Source organism: Buceros rhinoceros, unplaced genomic scaffold, assembly GCF_000710305.1.
Source record: "Buceros rhinoceros silvestris isolate BGI_N320 unplaced genomic scaffold, ASM71030v1 scaffold41379, whole genome shotgun sequence".
NCBI lineage: Eukaryota > Metazoa > Chordata > Aves > Bucerotiformes > Bucerotidae > Buceros > Buceros rhinoceros.
In genome coordinates, this window is record NW_010431685.1 from 3,248 (window position 1) to 29,301 (window position 26,054).

The following is a 26,054-nucleotide window of genomic DNA, read 5'->3' on the forward strand; positions in this document are numbered from 1 at the left end:
CAGTAGCTGCATCCAGTGACCAGAGCCAGATTCCTATAATTGTTGTGTCTGTAACAGTGGGAGTCATTCTGCTGGCTGTCGTTATCGGTTTCCTTCTCAGTGGAAGGTAAGAGAAGAAGCTGTGTGTTTATACTTCTCCAACTTTTGTAATAACTTTTACCTGACCAGGTGATTAGCGCAATTTAGGTGAAAGCAGCATGTGAACGAAGCTATCTAGCGGTAGTGCTGTAAGCCGCACGAGGGTGGGCTGATTGATCTGCTTGGAGGGGCAGGAATGGCAAAGGCTCTCTCACAGATGTAGTTCACTTCTTTCTGTAGAGACTGGCCCTGATTATTCGGCTTGATTCTCACAGGAGTGTTTTCACATTCCTTTAAAAATAAGCAGAACTTGTTATTACAGGTAAGGTATCTGAAGCCCGCGTGTGTGCGCTCAGAGCTTGCAGTGGGCTTTGCTCCCGGAGAAAAGCTGACTTCAGGAAAACACTTGCAAAGATAAAGGGAAGAAACTCAGCCTGCTGGCCAAACACCCCAAGTTTTGGTCAGGTCTGCATTTCATTTTCCATGTGTAGGACGCTAATGCGTTCCCCACGAGTGATGCGTTTGCCGCATAGTGAATTACACAGTTAGCTCCCCCGCTGGAGGGAGTCCCGCAGCTTCAAACCATCAGGCAATGCCATTGACTTCTCACGTGCTTCAACCTAAGCAACTGATGAAAGCCTGGGCTACACTATCTTTGACAACTGTGATGGAGGCTGATGGAACTTGTTGGTGAACGAGGGGTTGTGGTATTGGGGGAAAATCTGGCTTGTATCTAGATCAGTTTGTACTGCAACACTAAATTTGTGTAGCAGCCAGCACACAGGCACTTTTTTTTCCATATACTACACGTGTATTACTATATTGTTTTTAAGGGCAGTTGTCAAATGATATGTTACACACACTAAAGCAGTTCAAGGCTGAATTTGTTTTCAGTGCAAAGTTAAATATTTATGCTTCTAAGGTACCCATCAGCCCACTATTGCTTTCAAGATACAGGTCTGTCTTAAGCTCAGGTCTAGCAAAGCGGCTGTAAATTACAGGCTATTCCAAGCGTTAAAGAGTAGTTGCAAAATACTCACAGAGGAACTATGCTGATACTGAACATATTGGCTGAAGGTCTTATTTCCCAGAGGGGGCAGGGTATCAGTCTGTGAACGTGGCACGGTGAAATCCAGCCAGGCTGAGCAGCTCTGTCCCCAGGCATAAGACAACCATGCAAGGCCACAGTTATTTCCTGTCTTAAAAGGTAAGTGTGCTGCCAGACTTACCTCCACTCAGGGTCAGAGACAGCCATTCGAGCTCCTGTCCTCTGCTTTGAGTGACTTGTTGAGCTTAAAAATGGGCAAGTAAATGCTCCTCTCTGCATGAGGAGTATGCAGTAGCCAGAGAAGGGGGCGGTGAATGGCCTGTAGCCAGGGGCTACAGGAAAGCGGTCGCTAAAAAGACTTGGCTCTGACACTGTAGGCAAGAGATTGAGTCTCTCCTTAAAGGCTGGAGGTTTTGGTTTTGAGTCAAATCCCTCCTCAAACAGAGTGGGGGCATGTAAAACTTAGCCTCCCCCAGTCTGGTTGCATGCTTGTATCGGTGTAAACAGGAGGGTGCATGTGTGGCTGTAGAGAAGCTATGAGCGTAGCCTGGCACCTCTGCTCTGCAAGGAGTCTGGGAGGGTGAATCGCAGGTGGAGAGTTGTGTATCCCTCTCTGGAATCGCAAGTGTGTGGCAACCAGCAGCTCTGGCTTTTCCCACAGTTGCTGTCTAGTGCTCTGGACCCCTTTGAGGAGTTCATGCCCTTGCAGGTCTCCTTTTTGGTGCTACCCTCTCTGGTCCAAGCAAGCAGTTGCAAAGCCTGAGCCGTTTGTCAGCAATTCTCATTAGTTATGTCTTTCTGTCCTTTGCCGTAATGGGATTTCCAGGATGTGCTTCCTCTTGGCATGTTTATAAAAGCCCTTGTCTCCCTCGGCTAGAGTTTTATCGCCACCTCTGCTGCTGCTTTAATGCTCCTACCGTGTACTCACACCTCTCACCATGGATGCCAGGGCATCCTGCAGGTGCAGGTTCCTAGGAGCTTCTCCATGGTGCCGTGCTGTAGGTGTGGGAAGGAACAGGTACAGGAAGCTGAACTCTTGGTCTATTTTTGTATTTTCAACCCTTCCCCTTATCTGGGAAGAACCCAGTCCCACATCTGGAGGTAATGGAGAAGCCTTCAGCGCCAGGATTTGATCCATCGTTAGAGAATTGGCTTCAGAACCACAGACCTTCTAGGCTGCTTTTATTTCTGTGAATTTTAAAGCCCATCTAGTGCATTGAGTGACTCGTGAGAACAGAAGAATAATCCCCAGAAGCCCAGAAAGCTGACAGCCAATTTGAAATGAAACAAAGCTAAACAGAAAAATTGCTCCTGTTTGGAAGAAGCAGAGATGCCGCTGAAATGTGTCATTCACGCGCCTTTGCCTTGGATGTGATTTGGAGACAATTCGTGGAGTGACTCTCCTGCTGTGACATTGTGAGGACGTTAGATGCATTCCAAGTCATGGGATGCTCCCTTTCTGAAGCTGTTAACCTGTTTCTGGAAGATGCTTTCTTGTGCCTTGGGAGTGGTTATGTTGTAGCGGTGCCTGGTTGCAGGGAGTTAAATTTACTTTACTAAGTCTTGCCTGTATTTGCTTTTAGAAAATCAGTCATTTTGAACTCCAGGAGCTGCTCCAGCTGGAATCAGCACTGCTTCCCAAGCCAAGCAAGCTGTGCAAAGCCCAGGCTCTGTCTTGCCTGCTGATGTAGGAGAGCAGGAGAGCTCAGCAGCAAAGCTAAGGAGAAAAACCCTCTTGCTCTGCAGCACTGAGGATGTGGACTGGCCAGCTCCTGCAAACAGGCTCCTTGTTGGTACCTCTCTGCTGCTCCCAGGCTCACTGGGAGGCCCTGGCCACCTCAGAATCAGGATATTCCTCCCTAGGATGCTGCATAGCAACTCTGTGCCTATCATCCCAAGCACCTGGCTGAAGTGAGCAGGGGCTCCAGAGCAGTCCTGAAGAGAAGGCGATGTCCTGCTCCTCTCAGGCAAGCTCGGAATATAGTTTTGCAGCCACAGGACTCAGGAGTTCGCTGGGCTCTTCAGGCTTTTTATTTTCTGCAAGGTCCCCAGAGGCGGAAGTTTCCACACCTCTTCCTCTCTTTTTGCTTTCAAGTATCTCTGCAGTTTTCTCACTTCTTTTAAATGAATGTAAGTAACAGCTTGGCATTTCCCTTTGGCAGCTGGCCTTAAACCAAAGGTCAGCTGAACGGTAGTCATGGTGGCATTTCCACATGCCAGCATCCATCTGGTAATGCACTTCGTGTCTGAAGTTGGAGGTTCCTGGGAATTGGAAACTAAATGTGCTTTGGCCTAAACAATTAAGCTGTGTTTCAGAGCTGATTTACTTGCAGATGCTCCAGAAAACCCTTCCTGTAAATAACGCATCCTCTGATCAAGGTCATAAATGCCAAGTGAAATAGCTGATCACTTTTTTAAGTTATCCCACTCTTTGCATCAAGGGCATATTAATAATATAATGATCAGGATTACAAATCAAAGAGATGCACTAAATCAGACTGTAATTGTCTCAGGAAAAAAAAAAGAGAAGTAGATTGAAAATCTATTATTAAACCAGCTACAAGCATTGAATTAAAGAACGCGAAGTTGTTACTACCTTTGTTTTGTTAGGATTATGTGATGGTCTTGAAAGTACAACACATTTTACAGACAGAGCAAGGCTATAAATTTTGCTTTCCTAGCAATGCTTGAATTAGATGCCGCTTGGCATTGTTGTTCCTGATTGAAGTATATATTAATCTAAAATCATTACAGGCTTTAGTTTCACAGTCTGTGGCAGACGATGCCAGTCAGATCTTTGCACTCTGTCTGCAAGGAGCAATAAGGTCCCGCAGTCGTCGCTGTGGCATCAGCCCCTTTCTTCCTACAAACTGAGGTAGGAAGCCAGCTTTGCATCATCCTGGGACAGAGACCCACCGCTCCAGAGCAGTTCCCCCTCGTTTGTCCTTCAAACCAAGCACTGTCTGCAAAACTGAAGGGCCTTAGGGTGAGTGTTAAGAGACTGCTGGTCCCCCAAGCTTTTGAGCTTTGTAGCACTGAACAAAGGTATGGTCTTCTACAGAGTAAAATGAGGCTTTTATTAGGTCAGTGCTGTGCGTGCTTGCAAAAGCTGCTCAAACTGACCAAGAAGAGTAGGGTACATCTGCGTTTGTAGCCAGCTACCCATTGTGGATAACCTGTCCATCTCAAGTGATCTTCCAAAGAACTGGAGGGAGCTTTTTAGAGAACTTGAGAAAAAAATAGATTCGAAGCAACAAAAACTGCCCCTCGCCCTGTGTCCTGCATATATGGAAGGACTCCTTCTGGCAAGGAACTAGCCTCTGAAAGACAAAGCACAGACAAATCTTGGCACCTGGGTACTGGCAATTAGGGGCTTCTGCACCAGAGTATCCATCCCTGACCTTAGCTGATTTAGACTTTTAAATATCAGCCCCTGTGGTGGTAGAAGGCTACTTTCTGGACACACATATATATGCATCTTGTTAAAAAGTGACTTTCAGAGAATAGAGAGAGTGAAAGAATTGTGTTGTATGTCCTAGGTTCTGAGCCAGCATTCGCAGCCTTCTGTGATGTAGAAGGTTAAAATGGATTAATTTTTCCACAACCTCCTCCCCATCCTATTTTCCCAGATGTGTCAGGACTTAAAATAGTTTGCTTTTTCAGTATTTCCGTAGGAAATGGGAGACAGTTTGTAGATAACGTTTTTCATAGAATTTTTCCAGCGTGAGTCACAATTTTTGTTAGTTGTTCCTTTTTAAAGAACTTTTTTCTCTACATTCTTGCCTGCTCTTCCTTCTTCCTACAGGACATTGTCTCCTGTAATTTATAGCCACTTCATGATGCTGCCTACTGCCAAATATTCCCCATGATTCACCTGACAAGAGGAAGGATTTTCTTGGAGAAGCTATTGCCCTGCCAAGTCAAAATTCTCATCCACCAGGAGCGGGCAGGGTCTGGTCCTGCTTGCGTTCGGGTCAAGATTTTTACAACCTCTGTCATGTTGTCTTGGGCGGTAAATTTTCCCAGGTATTGCTATACAGGGTCCCTCTCTGGGAAAAAAAAAAAGCTCCAGTGCACCCTTTTGCACAGTCTCATGCCTTCCCAGGGCCGGTGTGGAAATTTGCTGCCCGTAGATGCTGTCCCTATCACCCTGCCTAGATCAGCTTGGCAAACTTGGCTGCTCCAACAGTTTCGCAGTTAAGCCCCAAGCCCATGAGGCATTGTCAGTTCTGAGTTACTCTGGCAGCAGCCAAGGGAATGGGGTAGGAGAGCCGTCAGGAACAGATAAGCATCTGGTGTAAGCTTTGTCTGAGCAGGGGAAGTGTGGGGCAGTGCAGCAGTCAGTGATGAAAGCTCCTCGCCTTCGTTCAGATGATGCTTTTGATGGCATTGTGCATGTCCCATTTCCACTTCAAGAAGGGAACTGCTTTACCCTTCAAGCTGGAAATGGAGCCTGACTTCAGTGGTAGCCGCTCCAGGCTCCTGCTGAGCACTGGTGAAAGCCCCAGGCGTACGTAGTGTTTAAAGTGGTGTTCTACAGTGTCTTCTCTTGGCTGTGGAGTGGGTAGAAGATGAAGAAGAAAATCAGACTGTCATCCCTCTGTACTTCCGAGTGTGTGGACTTCGCTTTGGATGCTAAAAACAGGAAGCGTGACCTCTCCTGGTGGCACGCCATGTTGCAGGACTTGGTGTTTTATCTAGAAAAAAAGATTATCTATACTTTCTTATGACTTAGACATAGCAAAGTGTAATGCCAGAGGTCTTTATAAGTGTAGTTCCTTTCCCTGGCAGCATTGCTCTCCTTCCTCACGGTGATTGCATAGGGTGTCTGCTTGGACTTCTGCATTCTCAGTTATTCTCGTACAGTGCAGAGATGTGCTTTAACGTGTGAACTAGCTATAGCTCAGCAGGCAGAGAAGGCGACTCTTCAAACATTCATATAGTTCTGGGCAAATGTGGAATATATTCTTAGCAGCTCACAATGTGTAATGCTGCTCCTCTGACGTTTGAAGCCAGCATGTTGACTCGTGAGGTGCTAGGCGTAGTGCTGGCTTCCTGACCTGGAGATGCAGCAAGCAATCATTGCCATCAGTCAGGGCTGCCTGAAGGATTAGAAAAATCTTCCCAGGCACCCTCAAGTATTTCAGTCTCTAATTGCGAGCCTCTGAAGAACATCCCATTAGAGCAGCTTATTAAAAGCAACAAACAAGGCTTTCATTTATCATGACTCCAAGTCTTCAACTTACAATTCTTAAAAGCCGCAGCTATATATGGCAGAGCCTCTCTGTAATCTATCTAGCCACTAGAAATGTAGTTTAATTCCGAATGCTCTCAGGGTCATCTGCAGACTTGTGGTAAATTAATTACATTGATTGTAGGCACAGTTGTTGGGGCCCATCATATATATACATCTCATTAACAAAACATGTAGCCCAGGGTTTGAAACGATGCCAAGGGCGTCGATAAGTCCTCCTAGCACAGGTTTATTAAAGTCCGCTCTCTGGGCAGTTGGGTTTGCAAATCTCATAGGCGTTGTGGGGGTCACCTTTGCTAGGAGTGTTGGCTTTGTGTGCCTGAGGTAATGGAGAGAGCGAGGAGTAGCAGAGTTGGTCTAGCCAAGAAGTGGAGCAGTGACAACAGGCCACGGAGGTCCAGGAGGTGCTGCTGCAGCTCCAGGCACCTCTGTGTTGTCTCTGCCCATCTGCAGCTCTTTCCTTGAAGCTAGGGCTCAAAGCAGAAGTCACACCTTGTTTCAAGCCAGCTTGGCTTTTGGAGACGCTGCTGCCTCAGTGCCTCGTTCTTTGCCAGCAAAGGAGATTTAATGCTGCAGGTGTTTTCTTAATAAACTTCACTGATAATGTGGGCATGTCATCTGTTAACCTGCAGCAGATCAGGAGCTCCTGACCACCTGCTGGAGCCAGGGGCAGCTCCAACAAGGCTCTCCTCATAGTCTGCTGGTTGATTCAGTGGTACTGGAGGAAATTTTGCAGATAATTTTGATTTATACAGTGGTTGGTTCAACTCTGACTGATCCCAGATACAGGTCAGGTTGCTGGCTAAAGATCTTAAAACCCTAGAGGGGTCCAGGCATATTTTATTGAGCAGCAACCTCTTATTCCGCCACAGCATTAGACCTCATCTGCAAAGCATTTACTTTCAGCTTCTAAGTTTCTAGACCAAGAAAGCTCCACTTGGAGCAAGAAGATGGAGAAGCTCTGCCCCTCCTAGAAGCTATCAGCACCCAACTGTGGTGATGGTCATGAGGGCACGGTGGGTTTGCTGGAGTTTAACATCCCATTTTATTTGTCTCAGGATTTTTATATTCTGAAGTTTATCTGCCAAACCAAGCCATCCTTTTAACACGAGCAGTAATAAATCTTCCTGTGTCCTAACTGCTCAGGCCAAATAGTCCATTCACTTACCTGTCCCAGTAGTCCAGGGACTGGAAAGTGAATTTTGTTGTCTGCTGATTCAGTTTAGTTTGTTTGTGAGAGCTTTAGATTTCCCCTAATGTTACCCCTCAGAGTATTTTGGCCCTAAGTGTACAGCGTTATGTGAGAGCTGTGCAGGAGTAAGGCTGCACTGAGACATATTTCCCTTGCACTTGAGCACCTTTTCCTTCCTATAAAGGGAGCAAGTGACATCTGAAGCCTCTGCATTCAGTGCAGGTAATTGATTTTTGTCTTAGAGCGGCCCAGTTGCTGATGAGGTGCTCAAAGAGTTTTCTTTGTTTAAGAGAACAGTGAGCTCTTTTCATTTTAAGGAAGTGGTTTCTTTTCAGGTTAATTGAACTGTTGTTTAAAAAGCCTTGACTTTGCCTGCTGAGCAGTGTGGGAAGGTCTGGTGGCATCAACTGCTAGAAAATGCCTGGGGGAACGGGCCTTCCAGCTAAAATGTAAGCGAAGTTGTCACAGCCACAGGGATCTTCTGGAGACAGCTCCCTGTACACAAATCCTGCAAGTTTAAACCCAGAAAATGGCAAAATTGACTCAAAAAACAATATAATACTTAGGTTCCCTTTGTGTGCTTTTGGGTTTTGGACCTCTGGTGTTAAATTGGATCACTGGAAGGCTTTAGTGAAGGCTGAGCTGTTCCCATATTAGTATGACTGCACAACCTGGGCCATTACGAAAATACAAAATATTGTCAATTACAGTGAAAAAATACTGGCATCACTGTTTAGAAAATGTTAGCAAGTTGTTTTACTGAGAGAGAAATTCTTCACCAGTTCTAATTAAAGTAAGCACGTAATCCAGTTTGTAATTCTGTAAATCATTGCATGCCTGAAGTTATTTTGCATCATAATTTAAGGCAGTGCAGTTGCAGAATGTTAATTTTGTCTAAATAGGCTATTTTAATGTGTTTAGGCATTGTAAGCTATACTTTATAAAAATGTGACAGGCACAATTTTTTTTCAAGAATGACATGTTTTGATGATTTGAGGAGAAATTATGAGATCTTCAGCTGACTTTAACCGGAGTGCATCTGCACCATTAGGCTCCTGCTTGTATATCATACCGAAGTTCTTCCTGTTGTTTCTTCTGCACTCTGTTCTTTTTCAGGATGAATTACCTTAATAGATTTGGTAACAATTTTTGTCCATGCAAGTTGTCTGACAAGTATAAAGGGCAGTTACTGAGGTGCAGCCAGCCTTGGGTTACAGACTGATGCCAGGTGAACCCATACTCTCATTAAACTAGAGCAATGGCTTGGCAGCCTTCAAAAGCAAGCTGTGGACGCACGCAGTGGCTTTCAACTCACCATGGTTTGAGTTTATTTAGGCTGAATGCTCTGACACGACTCAAAAGACCCTGCTTCTGCAGATACGTAATGCGCGTGCAAAGCTTCACTGATACAAGGAGACGTAGAAGGGGCTGCGTGAGTTGAGTACGTGCGTAAGGGACTGCAACAGCAGGGCTCACATTCATCCAGTGCCTTTTTTTTTTTCTTTTTTGAAAGGAAATGGTAACTGTACCGTACATGCCCTTGTTTAAAAAGTCACTTCACCTGCTCCAAGGCAGGTGCTTGAGTTTAAGCACGTGGGTGGCCCCATTAATGCTAACGGTGGTACCCAAGTGTGGGAAGCATATGGTTAATTACTTTGCAGGACCAGGATCTATACACTCTCCTCAAGGCACTTTTCCCCAACAGTAGCCTGCCATGAAATTCTTGCAGCTCAAGGTGTTAAGGTTCAAATAATAATTGCAGTAAGAAGGAAGAAGCGCATATAAAAATGTTTCGAATGTATTTGCACCTTGCCGGGGCAGTGGGATTATTCCTTATCCTGGGCCTTTTTGTTTGCTTTTCAGTTGCTGCGATCATGGCTGTGGGTGGGCTTCTTCTCTACGTGCTGTTGCCTATCCGAGCCTAACATGGTCAGTGTTCCCACCTGTGCTGGCCCCTATTTCGTGTCCTCTCTCCATGTTTTCTGTGCATAGTCTGCCTCTCCCTCCCTTTCTTGTATTGGCCTCGAAGTCGCCTTCTCATCCAATCTCTGTACCCAGCTTGGCTATCTCAACGTCTGGAAATAGCGTGACCTGAAGCAGACTGTCCCAAGGGGAAAAAACCTGATATGTTATGCCGTGATGAATCTGGTCACCACACCAGCAATGTCATGTGTCATAGTAAAACATCATGTATGCTGGACGCTTCATCGCATTCTGCTTTCTGTTACCAAAAGGGGCCAGGAGAGGTAATCTGCCCCCAGAAAGGAGTCGGGGGCACGCGGGAGTGGAAAGGTATTGAGAGGCATGTAATGTGCATGTCAGTGAAACAAACTGTGTCATCAACATACGTGTTAATGTATGACATACTCGGCGGTGACATGATGGTGTATGCCAACGATATGCTCCAGCAGCATTGGACATATCTCTGCGAGCATCAAGAGCTGTGAGTCCATGCTGCATGCTGCCCCATTCAGCCACCACCTGGGCTGCCTCACTAGTTTCTGCTCTCTTGTACTCTCCTCTTTTCTCTGACTAATCAAAGGAAGGATGATTTTAATTTCCGTTGGTTTGACTAGAGGCAAGTCGAGTTGCTGCCTGTAAGGAATGTGTTTTAGGTTTCTGCATTGGCTGTAACCTGTGCAGGCAGAGATCTCCCTAAGGCTCCGAGGAGACTCACGAAATCGCCATCCCCATCAGATAGCTATTTGAGACCGTAGGAGTGCTGAGACGTCTCATGTGCGCTGTTAAACTGGGAGCATTTGGCAGCATAGCTGGGTGAGAGGTGTAACACTCTTCCGCTCTGTCTTCTGGAGGATGCTGGGGCTTTGCATGGTGGTAGCTGGGTCATGGCGTAGTCTCTGGCTGTGGGGTGCGGCAGTCACCAAGGTAGACTATTTTGGGGACCTTTTGTGCTGTATTTTGGCTCTGACAGAGGCCTGAACCAGGGAGGAGTTTGCAAATGCAAATCCCAAAGGCCCTAAAGCAGAAGGCTTTTTTTTTCCTGTTTTCCTGTTGATTTTTAATTTTTTTCATAACTTTTGAGCGCTTAAGAGCAGCGTTAGCATGTAAGGCTGCTCAGCTCCGAAGCATTTGGCTGCAAAGTGGTGCATGCAGTCAGTCATACCTGCAAGCCACTGTTTTGGCAATGATTGCCCTAAAAGAAAACCTCCCAGTACTTTTGTTGTGTGTCGTGCCTGTGACACCAGTGCACGAGCAAGCCCTCACCGGGAGTCATGATTCAAATGTCCTCAGCAAGGCTCCCATCCAGAGAGTGTCAGCAATGGAAAATACTCACAGGAGAGCGGAAAGGGACTGGGTGGCTACAAAGAAGAGACACGCATAGGGAAAACTTGGATGACCTGGAAAACACCCGCTGCAAGTTTTGCAGAGGGACTAATGCGGCAGCAAGCTGGGAGGGGGAAATGGGAAAAGTTACTTCAAGTCACAGATGCTGTTGCGTATGCTCTGGGAAGGCACAGCTACCTCTTTAGAGAGATTTATAGAGATCACTTCAGAGGGAGCTTCCTGCGAGAGGGGGAAATGATATCTTGTTTAAATTAGTCTTAATTGTTCTGGCGGTGGTTTAGGAAAGCAGGGAGTCATTCATTGTGAAGGCAGGGAAAGACTAAAAGCTAAAAATACCACCGCTGGAATTGTGAAACTTCCTTTGTAAGATGTCCAAGTTAATTGGAGGTTGAAGGCAGGGTCACACCATGCAGAAGGGGACAGCAAGTGGTTGGGAAAGCAGCTGAGAAGCTGGTGAGCCTTGCAGCCCTTAGCAAGGGAAGCTGTCCTGGTTCTTCTTGGGCCAGTCATCTAGCATGTCTCTGAACTCAGCAAAAGGTCTTAGCTTGTCACCTCAAGACCTTTTACTGCTCTTATGATCCCATTCTCCAAATTACAGGACTTTGAGGATAGGTAGAGGAGTTGAATCAGTCGGATTCCCAACTTGCGTGGGTGGCTCCAAGTTGCTCCAGGTGAAACTTTAATCCAATGCAGTGGAAGTAACTCATTATAGACATCAAAAAAGCAGGAGGAAAGTGAACAGAAAAATGAGAAATAACTTCTGTTATAAAAGCTATTCGTTTTTCACTAGTCCCTTGAGTATTCCCTGGTTGTGTGACACTGAATGTGTTCTAGGAAGCAGCTAAGGTAAATGTTGAACATGGACCAGCATCACTAGAGGTAGACTTCCGCCTCTGGCTCTCAGTATCGGTGTTGTTTATCCAGGATAAAACTATTTGCTGAACAACTTACTGTCTCCACACACGAGCTGAGGCAACAGGATCTTGGCCAGATGAACAGATCCGTGTTTGTTTGTTCCTCTGGATGGAGCATGGTCCTGCCCTGCAACACGTAGGCAGCCTTACTGCTTTAACATCTTGGAATAAGTTGTCTGAAATGAGCACTAATCTCTTGTAAGCAACAACCTTGTGATTCTTGCAAACCTTCTGTGAAATGACAGCCCAAGATGGGTTGGATGCAATTCTCAAAGTTGATTTATTGGAAAAGATGGGCTTCACAGTGAAGGTCTCACCCCTGAAAAGCAAGTGGCATTTTGTCTCTGTTTCCGAAAAGCACACAGAGTTAATTCATCTCCTGTTTAAGAGATCAAATACGTGCATAAATCTCTGCAGGACTGGGACAGGAGATTGCATTCGGTGGTCCTGGCTGCTCCTGGCAAAGTGAGGAACCTTGCTTCATTGGGGGTGTCTAGATGCTGTCCCCATGTGCATTCCCAGTAATGCCTTGGCTGTGTGCTGAAATGCTTTGGCCTATGCCTATAAAAAAAAAAGTACGTGAAGACTCTCCCACATGACTGCCTAGGGCTTGAATGTCAAGGTCCAGCTCCACAGTCCCCTGGGTTGTGACCAGAGTGGTGGCCCCAACTAGGGAGATGGAAACTCCTTCCCTTGGGCATTCTGTGAGTTTGGGGGATGCCTTGGGTGACCAAGGGGCCACACACCACCGAGCAAGGGCACACTGAAGCACGAGGTCAGATGCAAAGTACCTCCATCAGTCCAGGGAGAGCAAGCATCTTTCTGCCTGGTTTCTTGAATTTTTCTCCATCAATTGGCTTCTACCATGCGAGGCAGTGGGCATTGGTTTCCCAGCTGGATTCTTCATCTTTCTACCTGTCTGTTTTATATTTTATAAACCTATATAGGGATCATTTTACAACTTCACTTTTATAATCTGCCTCATAAATATTTTATGAGCTGCCTGCCAATCTGCAAGTAGTTTTTTAAATAAGACATGATGCCTTAAGAATATTTAAATTCTCACTTTTTTTCCTCTGATACTTTTATTGAAAAACACAGAGCTGTGCAGGGAAGACATCTGCTTTCTAGGTACAGAAACTGGGGCAAATCCACAACAGGAATAAATGAGTCGAGATTCAGGTGTGCTGCTCAACTGTTAACTCTTTGTCTGAGTGTCTCAAGCTCGGTGAGGGATGGAGCAAGCGTCAGGATCTTCATGGTTTTGCTGTACATGATATAGAAAAGATACAAGAAATCTATAGCTTGTATAATGACAGTAAACTAGAGAGTGAGTCTTCCATCAGGAGGCTTTTGACTCACAGCTTCTGCAGTAAATATTAAGAGCAAATGCACATGCAAAAATGGATTATTTCACAAACAAGTGGGTGCTTTTTCTCGCCCCCAAATATATTGCAAAGCCACAATATTTCTATACTTCTGTCTGCCAGTAAGATTCACGTAGTGAATCAGGACTGTTAACCCAAAATAGCAGATTTTTATGGAATTTAGTTGGGGAAGAAAGGAGAAAAAACTAGTTGTGTGTGTTATTTGAAGCATCTGAATGTCAAGAAGGGTAGAAATGTGGTTTAGCCCCAGTCAGCATGTGCATGGTGTGTTTCTCTGGGTAGTTGTAAGAAAGTAAGCATGCAAAAGGCACAAGTGATTGCAACAGGTAGGTTTTGCAGCAGGTTTTGTTAGTGATACCCAACTGTTGCTTGGCAGTCGCAGTCCGCTAGGTGCCGTTTTGCTTTGGCGTGTCTTGTCGAGGCTTGTTCTAACTATGCTTTGGGGGTCCCAGAGCCTGATTTTATATGCTTGGTGTGATGTGCTGCTGTATATGTTTCCCAGCGCAAGAAAGGGGGACAGCCAGAGCCAACTGGTTTGCATTGAGTCTTTGAGTGTGTCCCTGGACAATAAAACATGGACTGTTGTGCATCAAGGTGTTCTTGGATCACTGGACACACGTGATGGCATGTTTCCCATTTCTCTCTCCACTCTCGTTATGGTTGAAGAATAAGGAGATGTGGGTAGTAAAAAGATAGGTAATATTAGAAAAGCTTATTTATAGGTGAAGTACTCCAAACCTGAGGAAGAGATGAGGGCATTTGCTTTAAAAGGCAAACAGAAGAAATCTTGTATATCTGTGTTTGCTAGAAGGATAAATTGAAACATTTGTGTATTTTTGAGTTATACACTTCCATCTGGAAAATTATGTCTGTGGAAAACTGCTGCAACTTGCAGCAGAATAGATTGGGGTTGCCAGAAGTAGGAATTGATACTGATACTCGTCTCTAGTTGATATCCTTTAAGGGGAAAGCAGTATGATGAGAGAGAATCTGTTTTCACCCTGGGACTGTGAACACCAAAGCACACTTACTCTCAGGGTCTCCGTGTACACCTAGTGCTTAGTTTTTGAGTCAGTTAGGCAGGACCCCATCTCGGGGAACTGACACGTAGATAACTGAGCCCTGTCTCCAGGCACCTCATTGCTGCTCTTGTGGCTTTTGCATTCAGAGCATGATGGTCTCAGCTTGGTAACTGCTGCTGCATGGATAGCCTGCATGGATAACCTGGCTGTTTATCAGCTGCAGCTCATTTATCTCCATGCCTGTGTCCCCAAACTGCCTGTCAGCCTTCCCCCTTGTCTTCTGGACCTTGTTTCAGTTCATTACTGTGTGTTTACACAACCTTTGCGGTCGTTTTTCCTGCCTCTCCCCTTGGCACAGGTCTTCCCTTCTTCCCAAGATAAGCTTGTGTACCTGCTCCCCTTCCCCAGAGTAACCCCGGGAGCTCATGTTGCTTTTCCCCTCCTTGACCCTCTGGTGTCCAGAGCTCAGTGGCAGTGCATACATCCTATCGTGCTTGGGCTTTTATTTGTAATCGTGATCGTTTCACAAATACTGTGCCAAAATCCTATAGCCAAAAGGCTGCTTGGCCCCTTGCATACAGGCAGACATCGGTTCTCTGTAATAGGACTTCATGCTGAGGGCATGTTTGATGCAGATGCCTATTACTGCCTCCTCCTAATCGCAGATTTGTTTCTGCTAATTGTATGCTCCTCCTTGCTGTGAGTGTTGCTGGCATGCTCACATGCCTCCATCTCAAAAATTATGGGCAGTGGAAGAGAAGACTCTCAGTTTCTCAGCTTTGAGTGGCTTCTTGGTAACCTGAAGCTTTCCTTGAGGTGTGCCAGCTAGCGAGGCCGCTGCATGCTGGCTAGCTTGCAGCTGCGTGGCAGGATTCATCAGCATCCTTGCATTACCTGGTGCTAACGTGGGATCAGGAAAGGTCAGGCAGTGACTGTGTGGCACCTTCCGTTTTTGTTGGTGCTGGGCAGAGGGGATTTCATGAATGGTAGCTCCTCTGCATAAAGACAGGAGGTGTGCAGGGAACCCCACCAGACCCTTGAAGTCAGTGAGGCAACAGGTTTTGGTGTTTTTTAAGCCATTATTTTGCATGTGATGTAACATATGATGTTACTGTTTACGTAAGGCTATTTTCTAAAGTATCAAAATTTAAAGTTCTGTGCAAAAGCCCAGTGGATGAAGAGGAGCATGCAATACATACAACATGGTGCCTGCAAAAGCTCTGCGGTCCAGGAGATCTTGCTTCTGCGATTCTGATGTTTCATCCCATTCCCCTTCCATCGTCCTTCCTGTTCTTGCCTTTTTTTTTTTTCTTAATAGCTGAATTAGATGTATGGTAGAGTGGAATTGTTCAGAAGCGTCTGTGGGATTTGGAAACACGAGTCCAACTGAAAATCAGTGGGCCTTGGGCCCTGAATCCTGTTAGGAAAATTGCAAGTAGTTTGATAAACTAAAACTGGGACAGCAGCAATACAGCCGCTGGAGAGGTTGGATTCGTCACTGCTCTGGGGTTTTGTGCTTTGTGTGATTTGAAGTAAAGAACAGGATCCTGCCATACCAGAGACAAAAACACTCTTTTGGTTTTTTTGTTCCAGGCGATGTGGCTATAGCAAGGCTAAACAAGATCCAGAAGAAGAAAAGATGCATTTTCATAACGGCCACAGTGAGTAAAGATTGAACATGTGTATATATGTGGGTTTGGCTCTCTGTGATAATGGGTAATGAGAAATACAACTGTGAGGGGTTTGGTTGGGGGTTTTTTTTGATAAATTAATGGTTTTATTGGTAATTCACCAAATAAATGCTTGCCTTGTTACTCAGTAAGTCCACACCTGCCCCTGCTCTAAGGCCCATGGAGAACTTGAACACTGGAACAGTCTTTATACGTGCCCAGCTATTCTCACCTGTACGTCTGCAGCAGATCTCTCCAGTGAGCTGCTTTGTTCTCTTCTTCAGTCTTTGCTGTGTGACCCAAGGTGCTATTTTTTGCCTGGTTGGCACATAAGAACACTATATTTTTGTGGTCAGGACACATCAGTCCAGTCCAGAATACCTGTTCAAAACCCTTCCAACATCCCAGCTGGCCACGAGGACCAAGCCTGCAGCTACTCCTAGCCTTGGATGCCTCTCCAGAGAAGTGAGGAATAACACCTACTTTATGCTCCTGGGAAGCTTTCCGAAGTTAACAGCCCTTATATACAAAAAACCTCTGCAGTGATGCTAGAAAGTAATCTCCTGATTACTGCCAGTCCTTCCATACATCCAGAGCCAGTGTTGGCGAAGCCTTCCTTCATCAAGTGCTGTTGGGATCTGGGAATGGGTGCCAGCGAGGTGCCTTTTTGGGGTGGAAAAGGCAAACGCATCTTAAATGAAAATCAAATTTCCATTAGTGCTGTGTAATGAATGCAGCAGGAAGCAAATCAATTAAGAGCCACAGTGTAATGTACCTGTCTTATATAAGAGTCTGATGAGCAGTTCTTCATGTGAGTAGCCTTAATCATTGTCAAAACAAACTTATTATATGGATAATGAAAATATCCGTATTTTTTCCTCTCAAGTCCTGGAGAAAAAGCCTGCCATTGATTATATTTATACTGGTACATAGGCTTTGTACTGCAAATATTCAATTCATTTAAATCTCAGTAACTGCATTTGAAATACGGTGGGCGATTGATTAGCTAATATGCGACTGGTAGGGCACAATTTATTGCAGCTCTCCATCAACCCTCATCCATCCAACTTGCTTTGCAAGTTGTTTCCTGAACATTTTTGCTTTTTCTACTTTTCCTACTGGTGTGCCCTTTCCAGATTCACAGAGAGATCCTTTTGCATCAGACCCTGGACCAGCCTGTTGCACAGCACAGAGAGGGATTTTTAGCTGCATGTCATTCCAGCTGAGCTCTATCATGTACTTTTCTAGATATGAAGTTGCACGTGTCACATAGACACTAAATGTCGTTTTCCAAGAACGCTCTTCGTTTTTCCTATTTGTAGAAATAGGTTTCCCAGCTGCAGTGTTTTCCAGCAAAGCAGAGTGCAAGGGACAGCAATATGTATTGCCCATCTTCCGTCATGCTGTGCGCAGTTAACGCTCTTACTTTGTGTTTGCAGTTAAGCTGCCTGGAGTAAGGACCTACATTGACCCTCACACCTATGAGGACCCTAATCAAGCCGTCCACGAGTTTGCTAAGGAGATCGAAGCTTCGTGCATAACCATTGAAAGAGTTATAGGAGCTGGTACGGAAATGCATTTCATGACCCTTAGCAACATGGAAGGTTTGCCTTCTTAACATGAGGATCTGGGAAGGACCATGAAGTATTTGTGCTGTTAGGCACATCACCCTGCAGGTGATGGGGAGCATGTGCCAGCTGAAGTTTGGGTCAAGTTTGTCATTGTCGGCAGTTTTGAAGTTCAGGGACTGAACTGAAAATGGCAGAAAACTGTCACGTTTGGACCAAGCTGGGTTATTTCGATGGGTGCTAAGGGAAATGAGTCATTTTATTTTCAGGTTCTTTTCACCATTTTAACCTTTTTTTTTCCCCTCCTTCATTAAAGTCAGACTTGAAGCAAAAATTAAGACTAAGAAGTCATTTAGGAAAGGAAAAAAGTACAGACCAAAGTCCAAAGCTTTTAACTTCCCTTGGTTAAAAGAAGCTCCCATTTTCTTTCCGGTTAAGGTATTCGTTTGGACTTGCATTGTGTTTTTGGAGGTAATTTTCTGTTTGCCAGGGGAAGAAAGGGGAAAAAAAAGTCTGTTTATGTTAGTTTTTTTAAAAGGTGGTCGTAAAGCCAGAAAGGATTTGTAGTCTCTAAAAATCTGTGTTGCTGCGAAAGGCTGACTGCATTCCATCTATGTAACTTAGCAAAGGAAGTGGCTTGTGTTTTATAGCTATCTACACAGGGCGATGATACAGGAAGTGACAGGACTCTTTCATCTAGTACACAAAAACATGAAATGAGGAAAAACTCAATAGAATATATGGGAAGATTGCATTTTTCTTCCTGGTATTTTTGTGCTTATGAATTACTTGGCTTGTGGTACGCCAGCTGTTTGAGGTGGTGATCACTGTGATGTTGAGCTTTCCACATCCATGAATGCCGGACCCTGCATGCTTTCGATCAGCTGTCTATAAGGGCTGGGCTGCATGCTGGAGAGGGACCTGCGCTGAGCATTCCTTTGACGGCCTGCAATCCTGTTCTTTCTGATTTTTATCTGAAGGTGAATTTGGGGAAGTCTGCAGCGGGAGGCTGAAGCTGCAGGGGAAGCGTGAGTTTGCGGTGGCTATCAAAACCTTGAAGGTGGGCTACACGGAAAAACAGAGGCGAGATTTTTTGGGAGAAGCAAGCATCATGGGGCAGTTTGACCATCCCAACATCATCCACTTGGAAGGTGTTGTCACAAAAAGTAGGTACATGTTGCTGTCAACTGCTGTCCTTGAACTCTGGCTGATGGGAGAGTTGGTTAGGGGGGGAAGACTTGGGTAACTCACATCTTGATTGCACCTTTCATAATTTCTCAAAAAAACAGTGGACTCCATTTGCCTGAAATGTCACACTTTGTAGTTCCAGCCCAAAACAGGTTCACCAACACTGTAACGAGGGTTTGTGCCCAAAGAATTTTTGTGCTTTTCCAGCTAGAGTCGATAGGTAATGACTAAAATGATAAAAAACATTTAACTCCTTCTGCCAGCCTTGTCTCATCCAGGCATAATATGCATGGCCTAAGACAAAACCCCTCTTCAAAGGCCCAAAATTAAATGAGGCAGAAATAGGAGATGATATGCCTGGCCAGCCTCAGACAGTGGATGGGTTATGGAGACAGCAGTAAGCCAGGGACGTCTGAATGCCGGTGAAGAGTGCAGCCCGTTTTCTACCTTAGATGTAGTTCAGCAGCACCTGCTGCCGGCAAGATGCAAGAGCGATTTGAACACAGCAATACAAAGCCACCTGCTAAGTTTCTCAAGCAGGCTCACTTCTTAATTCCTGCTTTTGTATGTTTGATTTTGAAACTACACGAGCCCCAGGGTGCACAAAGAAAGATGAGCCAGGAAATAGCAAGTAACTTCCATGGCAGGGAACTTAGAGGATTTTGCTACCAAGTCTGAAAAAAAAAAAACCAACAAAAAAACAACCCACAACCCCTGATGATTTCCGGCCATCATATTTTGAGAAACAACTGAGGCAAAGCCCACAGGAGGGTAGTGCTGAGCCTTGTGATCACTCACACGGGATGTGAGCAAGGGCAGAAGTTAGCTGAAGATGTGCTTTCCAGAAGCAGGGAAGAACAGGAGTGTAGCAGAAGACAACAGAACTGTGCAAACGCATGATTAAGGCAAAGGCAAGCTTCCTCTGGGATCTGCTAATGATGCCCTTGGTAAGAGTTGCCCTTCATGCTAGCATATAGATTATGAGAGGAGTTGAGAGCTTGGGAAAAATGTAAAATGGCTGGCAAAACATGCCAGCACGAGAGTTACTTAGGTCTGGCTGCTCAGTTAGCAAAATAACCTTCCACACCTTTCCCAGCCCAGTTCTCCACATGACTGTGTGCACTAAAGAGAAGGACACAGAAGGGGACGAGCACATCCGACTGTGCCCAGCCCGAGCCTCTCACGCCGTTGTTGCTGTGCTGAGGCTGTGGGAAGGGTGCAGGTGATCAGAGGCAGCATCTCCAAGGTTAGTTCTTTTTCAGAGCTGCCACAGAGCAGGTACAGAGATAGTAGCTGTTTGTCCTCTTCATATCCTCATAATCTACGGAAAATCAATGCTATTTTGCAATCAACAGCCTTTTCTTGCACTTTTCCTTGAAACTGCATTTCCTGAAACTTGTTAAGAAAGAAAAAGCATAACTGGGATAGGTTTCTCACATGAATTGAATAAATATTAAAATATCGCAGGGTCACCTGGTGTAACCCTTAGTATATGAAAGCTCCTATTTCTAGCCCTACGGAGATGTGGGATGTTGGGCAGGAAGCAAGTGATCATTATACATCCATAAAAGCTGCCACTGACACGGGCTTGAGTTTTTCTGGCTGTCGAGGCCTCAAGGGATGGGTGGGAATCCCACTTTTAGAGATAATGTGCCTCCCTAGTGAGCTGCCTTTTATAGAAACTGGCCGTCTGCTCCAGAGGCCGTGGAAATGCTAGGAACTTTGCTTCTAAATTGGACTTGGAGCGACTTGAATTTGGATGCAGGGAGATATGTGCACCCTGAGCTTGTCATTAGCTCAGTAAATGCTTCTTTACCACACTCAAAATTTTCCCCATTGGGCATCTGGAGCATCTTCCCAGCTTTTTTAATTTTCTTTTAAATGGACCAAAACAACCTTTATGAATCCCAAACTATGTTGCTATCTCAAAGTATTGTTTAACTTCTTTTCCCCTTCAGTGTTTTCGCCACTGGCCAGTCGTAGATTCAGATCTTTAGGGTAAAATGTCTTTGCCGCATCGTAATTTATTTTGGAAGTAAATTAAGCTAAATTGAATGAGGCCGTTTTTAATTCTGAGTGAGAATATCTGCGCAGGGACCTAATATCATTTAACTAACCTAGTTCAAATGCACACCTTAGTTAATTTGGATTAATCGTCTTCATTGTCCCTGTGCAGACAAGCCCTTGGCTACTTCTACTTCACAGAGGTAATGATGGTCGTGTTTTCATCTGCATCCCGTTTGGTCGCGCTCACAGTGTGCACACTGCCTTAGGATGTTGATATGAACGACATCTACATTTTATGGCCCCATAGTGCCGGTGGGAGGGAGCCTTGCTGACGCAGAGAATCAGCCCAGCACTTCAGAAGGACCAGTGTTTGTTTCTAATTTAATTTGTTGGAAGTTACTCTATTTGTGTCTTTATTTCCACGCTCTTGGATATGGGGCTAACTTACTCCGTGATTACTGTCAACCTGCAGCAGTTAGATAATGAAACGTAAGTGCCAGAAATCTTATTTTCTTTGGTGGCAACCAAAGGCAGGAGTCTGAAGGAGGTGCCCCAAGGTGGTGGAGTAACGAGATGCCAGTCTCTCTGCAGAGCTGCCTTGAAGTGTCTGAGATAAGGAACCCCATTCTACAGTTGGGGGTTTAGTGTTTAAAAGCAAAAAATCTAAAAACAATGGATATATATGTGGAATTTTTCTACCCTACGTAGTTGACGTGTTTGCCAACCTGTAGCAACGTCACCTGAGATCTCTCCTCCGTCCTGCACGCAGCCCATATTGTGTATAGACAAACATCCGTCATCCTTGAAGATGGGGCCTGTTACTGTGTTTGGGACTCAACTGTTCTTTTCATGGCCCCGAGGTGCATTTCTCCTGTCGAAAGTAACGCTTTTGGCCAGCTTTTGGCAGTACCTGGGGTACTAAGTGAAGAGCTGAGGCAGCACAGGACCCTCTCACTGCAAAGGTAGTATCTGCAAAACAGCGAGTGTTTTGATTGACAAGTTCACAATTACCTTTATTATGTAGATAATTAAGCAGTAAATTAGGTAAATAGTTAAGGAAACATGAAAGTGGGAAGATTAAGATCAATCTAAATAGTAGAACATGTGCCGATTTTTAGGAGCATTTACCTTCACGAGCATGTTGTGACATGCAGCAGCTCTCGTTGATCATTTCTATCAAAGACATTTATAACGCACTTTGCAAATAATTGACAGCTCCTCTTTTTTCTGTGCTGTATGCTAGCTAATGGAAATTGATTTAAATAAAAAAGAATTTACATGTTCTTGTAAGATTCCATTGAATTTACAAGGGCTGGAGCACACCACATTAATTATTGCTATGTCATTGTGGCAAGCTAGCGAGAAATTAGATATAAAAACCGAGCAAAAACTATATATAATTACCATTAAGATGACTCAGGCATGAAAATTAATCAAATGGATTTGGAAAAACATTTTTATTCTGTCAACAGTGGAAGACCAGGTCTTTTGTTAAGAATTTTTATTTTTATTTCCACTTATTCAATAATTAACTGGCTTTTGTTCTGCAGCATAAATATTCCTTTTCTTACTCCCAGATGTGTTTACAAGGTTAGTCACACGGGATTACTTGAATTACAGGGGATGTAATCCCATCCTTTCCTGTTCTTGGCTTTGGTGGCTACCAAGCTCAGATAGATACCTCAGATCATCCTGGTTGCTGCTGTTGGGCTCCCATTGTTACTTTAGGGTGTCAAAGCTGCAGGGAGGTGTCCAGAGAGGTTACCGTGTGCAGTTTGGCCTCTGCAAGCTTTCAGCTTGTTCACGGAGACGACGAGAAGGTTGTGTGTAGGTTGCCTGGGTTCAGCTTGCTATCTCTTCCTCAAACATCATCTAAACACTCTAGGGTTTGGTACCACATCCACAATAAGGGATCACTTTTTTATCCCCTCCTTGATTCCCCTATTTCTACATATATTCTGGCAAAAACTACTGTCATCCTGTTGGGACAGCATGTCTCGGTGTAGATTGACTGTTGCATGGCTGGATATTCACATTCAGAGGCATAATGAAAGGACATTTTTGATGTTCATGTTTTTTAAATAAATTGCTAACTAACCCATTCTTTTTTTTTTTTTTTCCCAGGCAAACCTGTAATGATAGTGACTGAATACATGGAGAACGGTTCTCTGGATACATTTTTAAAGGTAATACTTAGTTAATTTTTCCAGGAGGACCTTGACCAAAGTTTGGTTTCTTTACAGATGGTTAATATTAGTGAAAATGTGTGCTGGGTGGTGGTGCAGCTGTTGATGCTGTCTGAAGGCAGGAGTAGCTCAGCTGTCTGTTTGAGCTGTATTTATACAGCATCATGAAGGACCTGGTGTGTGCACTGACACAGATAAGAATAAATTGCAGGATATCATGCCTATTTTAGAAAGCAGTCTGCTGCATGGAAATGATTAACTCGTCCTGGAAAAATTGGTGTATTTCGAGAGCACATCCACGCTGCATCATGACAAACCCCAGACTTGTCAGAGTTTTTCCATGAAACAGAAGACCTAGAGAAGGGAGGATAGGGGAAATGGTTAGAAATGTGGTGTGGAGACATGGAGAAGAGCACCTACCCTCAAATATTCACATGTGGACCACTGCAGGTAGGATTACAATGCAACTTGGTGCCATTCAGTTGGCTGACTTGGAGACAGCCCACCCTGGTGCCTTTATTACACATAACTACATGTGTTCACTCCCAGTCACGGTCTCTTTATCAGTCACCAGTGGAAATAGCTCACTCCTTGATCTCCAGTTGAAAGAACTACATTTCCTTAGCTTTTTCTCTAGAGATCCTAATCCAAACAGTGAAACTTGGAAAAGCTTCATGGTCAGAGCATGAGGGTAATGAATTATTAATATCCTTGTTTTTCTTCCCTGGAGACTTGCCTTTGCATTTTATTCCTGCGCACACAATGCTGAGGGTGCAGAGACTCTCAGCTGATCAAATGCCTCCTTCCTTTTGCAGAAGAATGATGGGCAGTTCACGGTCATTCAGCTGGTTGGGATGCTGCGAGGCATCGCGTCAGGAATGAAGTACCTGTCTGACATGGGTTATGTACACAGAGATCTGGCTGCCAGGAACATCCTAATCAACAGCAACTTAGTCTGCAAGGTGTCAGACTTTGGCCTCTCCAGAGTCCTAGAAGATGACCCCGAAGCCGCATACACAACCAGGGTGAGTTATGAGGATACTGAACTGATTGAGCTCAAGAAAAATGTATTCCATGCCACGTTTTCCTGTTCAGGATCTCTAGCAAAGAGGTTTCTACAAGTCCAGAGCCTCTAAATTGTGTGTGAGTGTTTGGCCAGGTGTTTACCAGTTAATTGTTACCAGATTAATTTTGCAAACGCCTGTAACTTTGTCGTAGAATGGCCAAGTAAGGCAGAACTTAACTAAAAACTTCAAAGTACGCGTTGGGCACCTGAGTCAAGTAGCAAACTTTGCGACGGTGCCACGCTCCTAGCTTGATTCTGTCCTCTTTGGTGAATACCAAAGGAAGGAAAGAGAAGAGCAAGTGCTTTGCTTAGGCACCCATGGAGAGATATAAGCCATGCCATGGTCTTCTGGACAATTTGACCCCTTCAAAACATTGGTAAGCATGTAATGCCCGTTGCAAATGATGCACGTTGCCCTCAATATTAGCCTGTTGAGGATAATTTCCTCCAACCTGAGAAAGATCTGCTTTAGCCTCAGTGCTCTGACTCTTTTCATCCTTGATCCCCTGTTTCAGGGCATCAGCCCTCCCACCCCAGTGCAAGGCCGCACGGCCCCAGTGCTGCGAAGAGGACATAGCAGCAACAGCAGCAGCAGCACGGCCTTGGAGAGAGCCTGCAATATTCATGGCAGTGATTGGCACGCCTGGACGTGTCCTATTAGTGTGTTTTTCCAAGGATATTATTTTATGAGTGCTGGGACCTCTCTGGGTCATGTTCCCAGTTCCTGTGGAGGTCTGGGAAAAACCTTTCAGCTCTTGGCAGTCATGGCCCCACAGCAGGGCTCAATGCACGGCAGGATCGGAGCCTCCCTGCAGGCTGGAGGGCTCTTGGCCAGCCCTGCTGCAGCTGCCGTGTGCTACCACGTGTTAATTGGCACTGCTGAGAATCTGGCCCTCACTTAAGGCATGCACTGATAAGCCTGTGAATAAATAATGATTGGAAGAAGGGATTTTCTAAAATTTGCTTTGAAAATGTGTTCCAAATTCTGCCTTTTTCCAGTAGCAGACACTGTTAGGGGCCATTCAGGGAGACCTTCCAAAATTTAGCTCAACATTGAGAGGAAGGGACTTCACAGGAAAATATATTTTGATATAAATCAAGGGAGACAACTCTTTAAACCCAATGAGAAAAGTATTCCTTATTCCAAACTCCCCTTTCCCTTCTCAGAGCTGGTCTGAAGTTTGTTTTCTAAAATGGTAGAAAGGAGAAAAGGAAACGGCAAAGCTTATTTGACAACTGTGGCATCAGTTTCAGTGCCACCGCAGAGGCCGAGCAGGCTTGTCTCTGCACACACAAATTTCTGTGCCCACTACACAAATCTCTGCAGGATCAGAACCAGATTTTAAAAAAAATAAAAAATAAAAAAAGAAAGAAAGAAAGAAATTAAAACAGGACATTACTTCTGCAGCAATTTGCATGAAACCCTCGTTAGATCAAAGTCTTCCTCGACTTCAGAGCTGTCTGTTCCTCCCCCGCTCGCTCTCGGAAGCAGAGGAACTGTATTCCCTCACCAACTCGTGCAACATAATTGAGCTGTTGATCCTATACATGTCCCAGCATTCAAGCAGCATTCAAACAACAAACCTTCAGGACAGCCAATTAGTAGGCAGCCTACAAATGCTTATGGGCTGAGATAATGTGGAAAGGGGCCCCATGCTGTCAAACAGATTTACTTTAAAATTCGATGTCTCTTTCCAGAGAGAAAATAACATCCCTCAGTGCTCTAAGAAGTGCTGTTTCATCCTCTTTTGCGTGTTCTCGGCTCTTGTCTGCAATCTAGTTTTTTCTTTTCCTTCTAGGGAGGGAAGATCCCCATCCGATGGACAGCACCTGAAGCAATTGCCTTCCGCAAATTCACATCGGCCAGCGATGTCTGGAGCTATGGCATCGTGATGTGGGAGGTGATGTCCTACGGAGAGAGGCCTTACTGGGAAATGACAAACCAAGATGTAAGCATGTACTAGAGCTGCCACCTGATGGGACTTTGAGGGCTCAGCATTCATTCTGCAGTCAGGCAGGATGGGGAGGAGGAGAGCCAGCGTGAAAGTGGCTTTGCTCCCCCATGCCAGACAAAAATAATCCTCCCATTTGATGCTCTGTTTTTAGCAGCAGCCCAGAATAGGCAGTGCGCAGAGGAAAGCGTGTCTGCTCAGAGGCACGCCTGCTT

The 26,054-nt window shown here is 45.0% G+C and overlaps 1 protein-coding gene across 1 annotated transcript; it reads left to right on the forward strand.

The window, feature by feature from the left end:
* Nucleotides 1-25,836, forward strand: LOC104488584 (ephrin type-A receptor 5; the record flags this gene model as incomplete). Its single annotated transcript, XM_010143497.1, has 8 exons — nucleotides 1-106; nucleotides 9,436-9,501; nucleotides 15,796-15,863; nucleotides 17,312-17,437; nucleotides 18,421-18,606; nucleotides 22,760-22,821; nucleotides 23,637-23,846; nucleotides 25,687-25,836. Coding segments are annotated over 8 exons (974 nt in total), but the record flags the coding sequence as incomplete, so codon positions are not given.
* Between the last annotated feature and the right edge of the window lie 218 nt (nucleotides 25,837-26,054).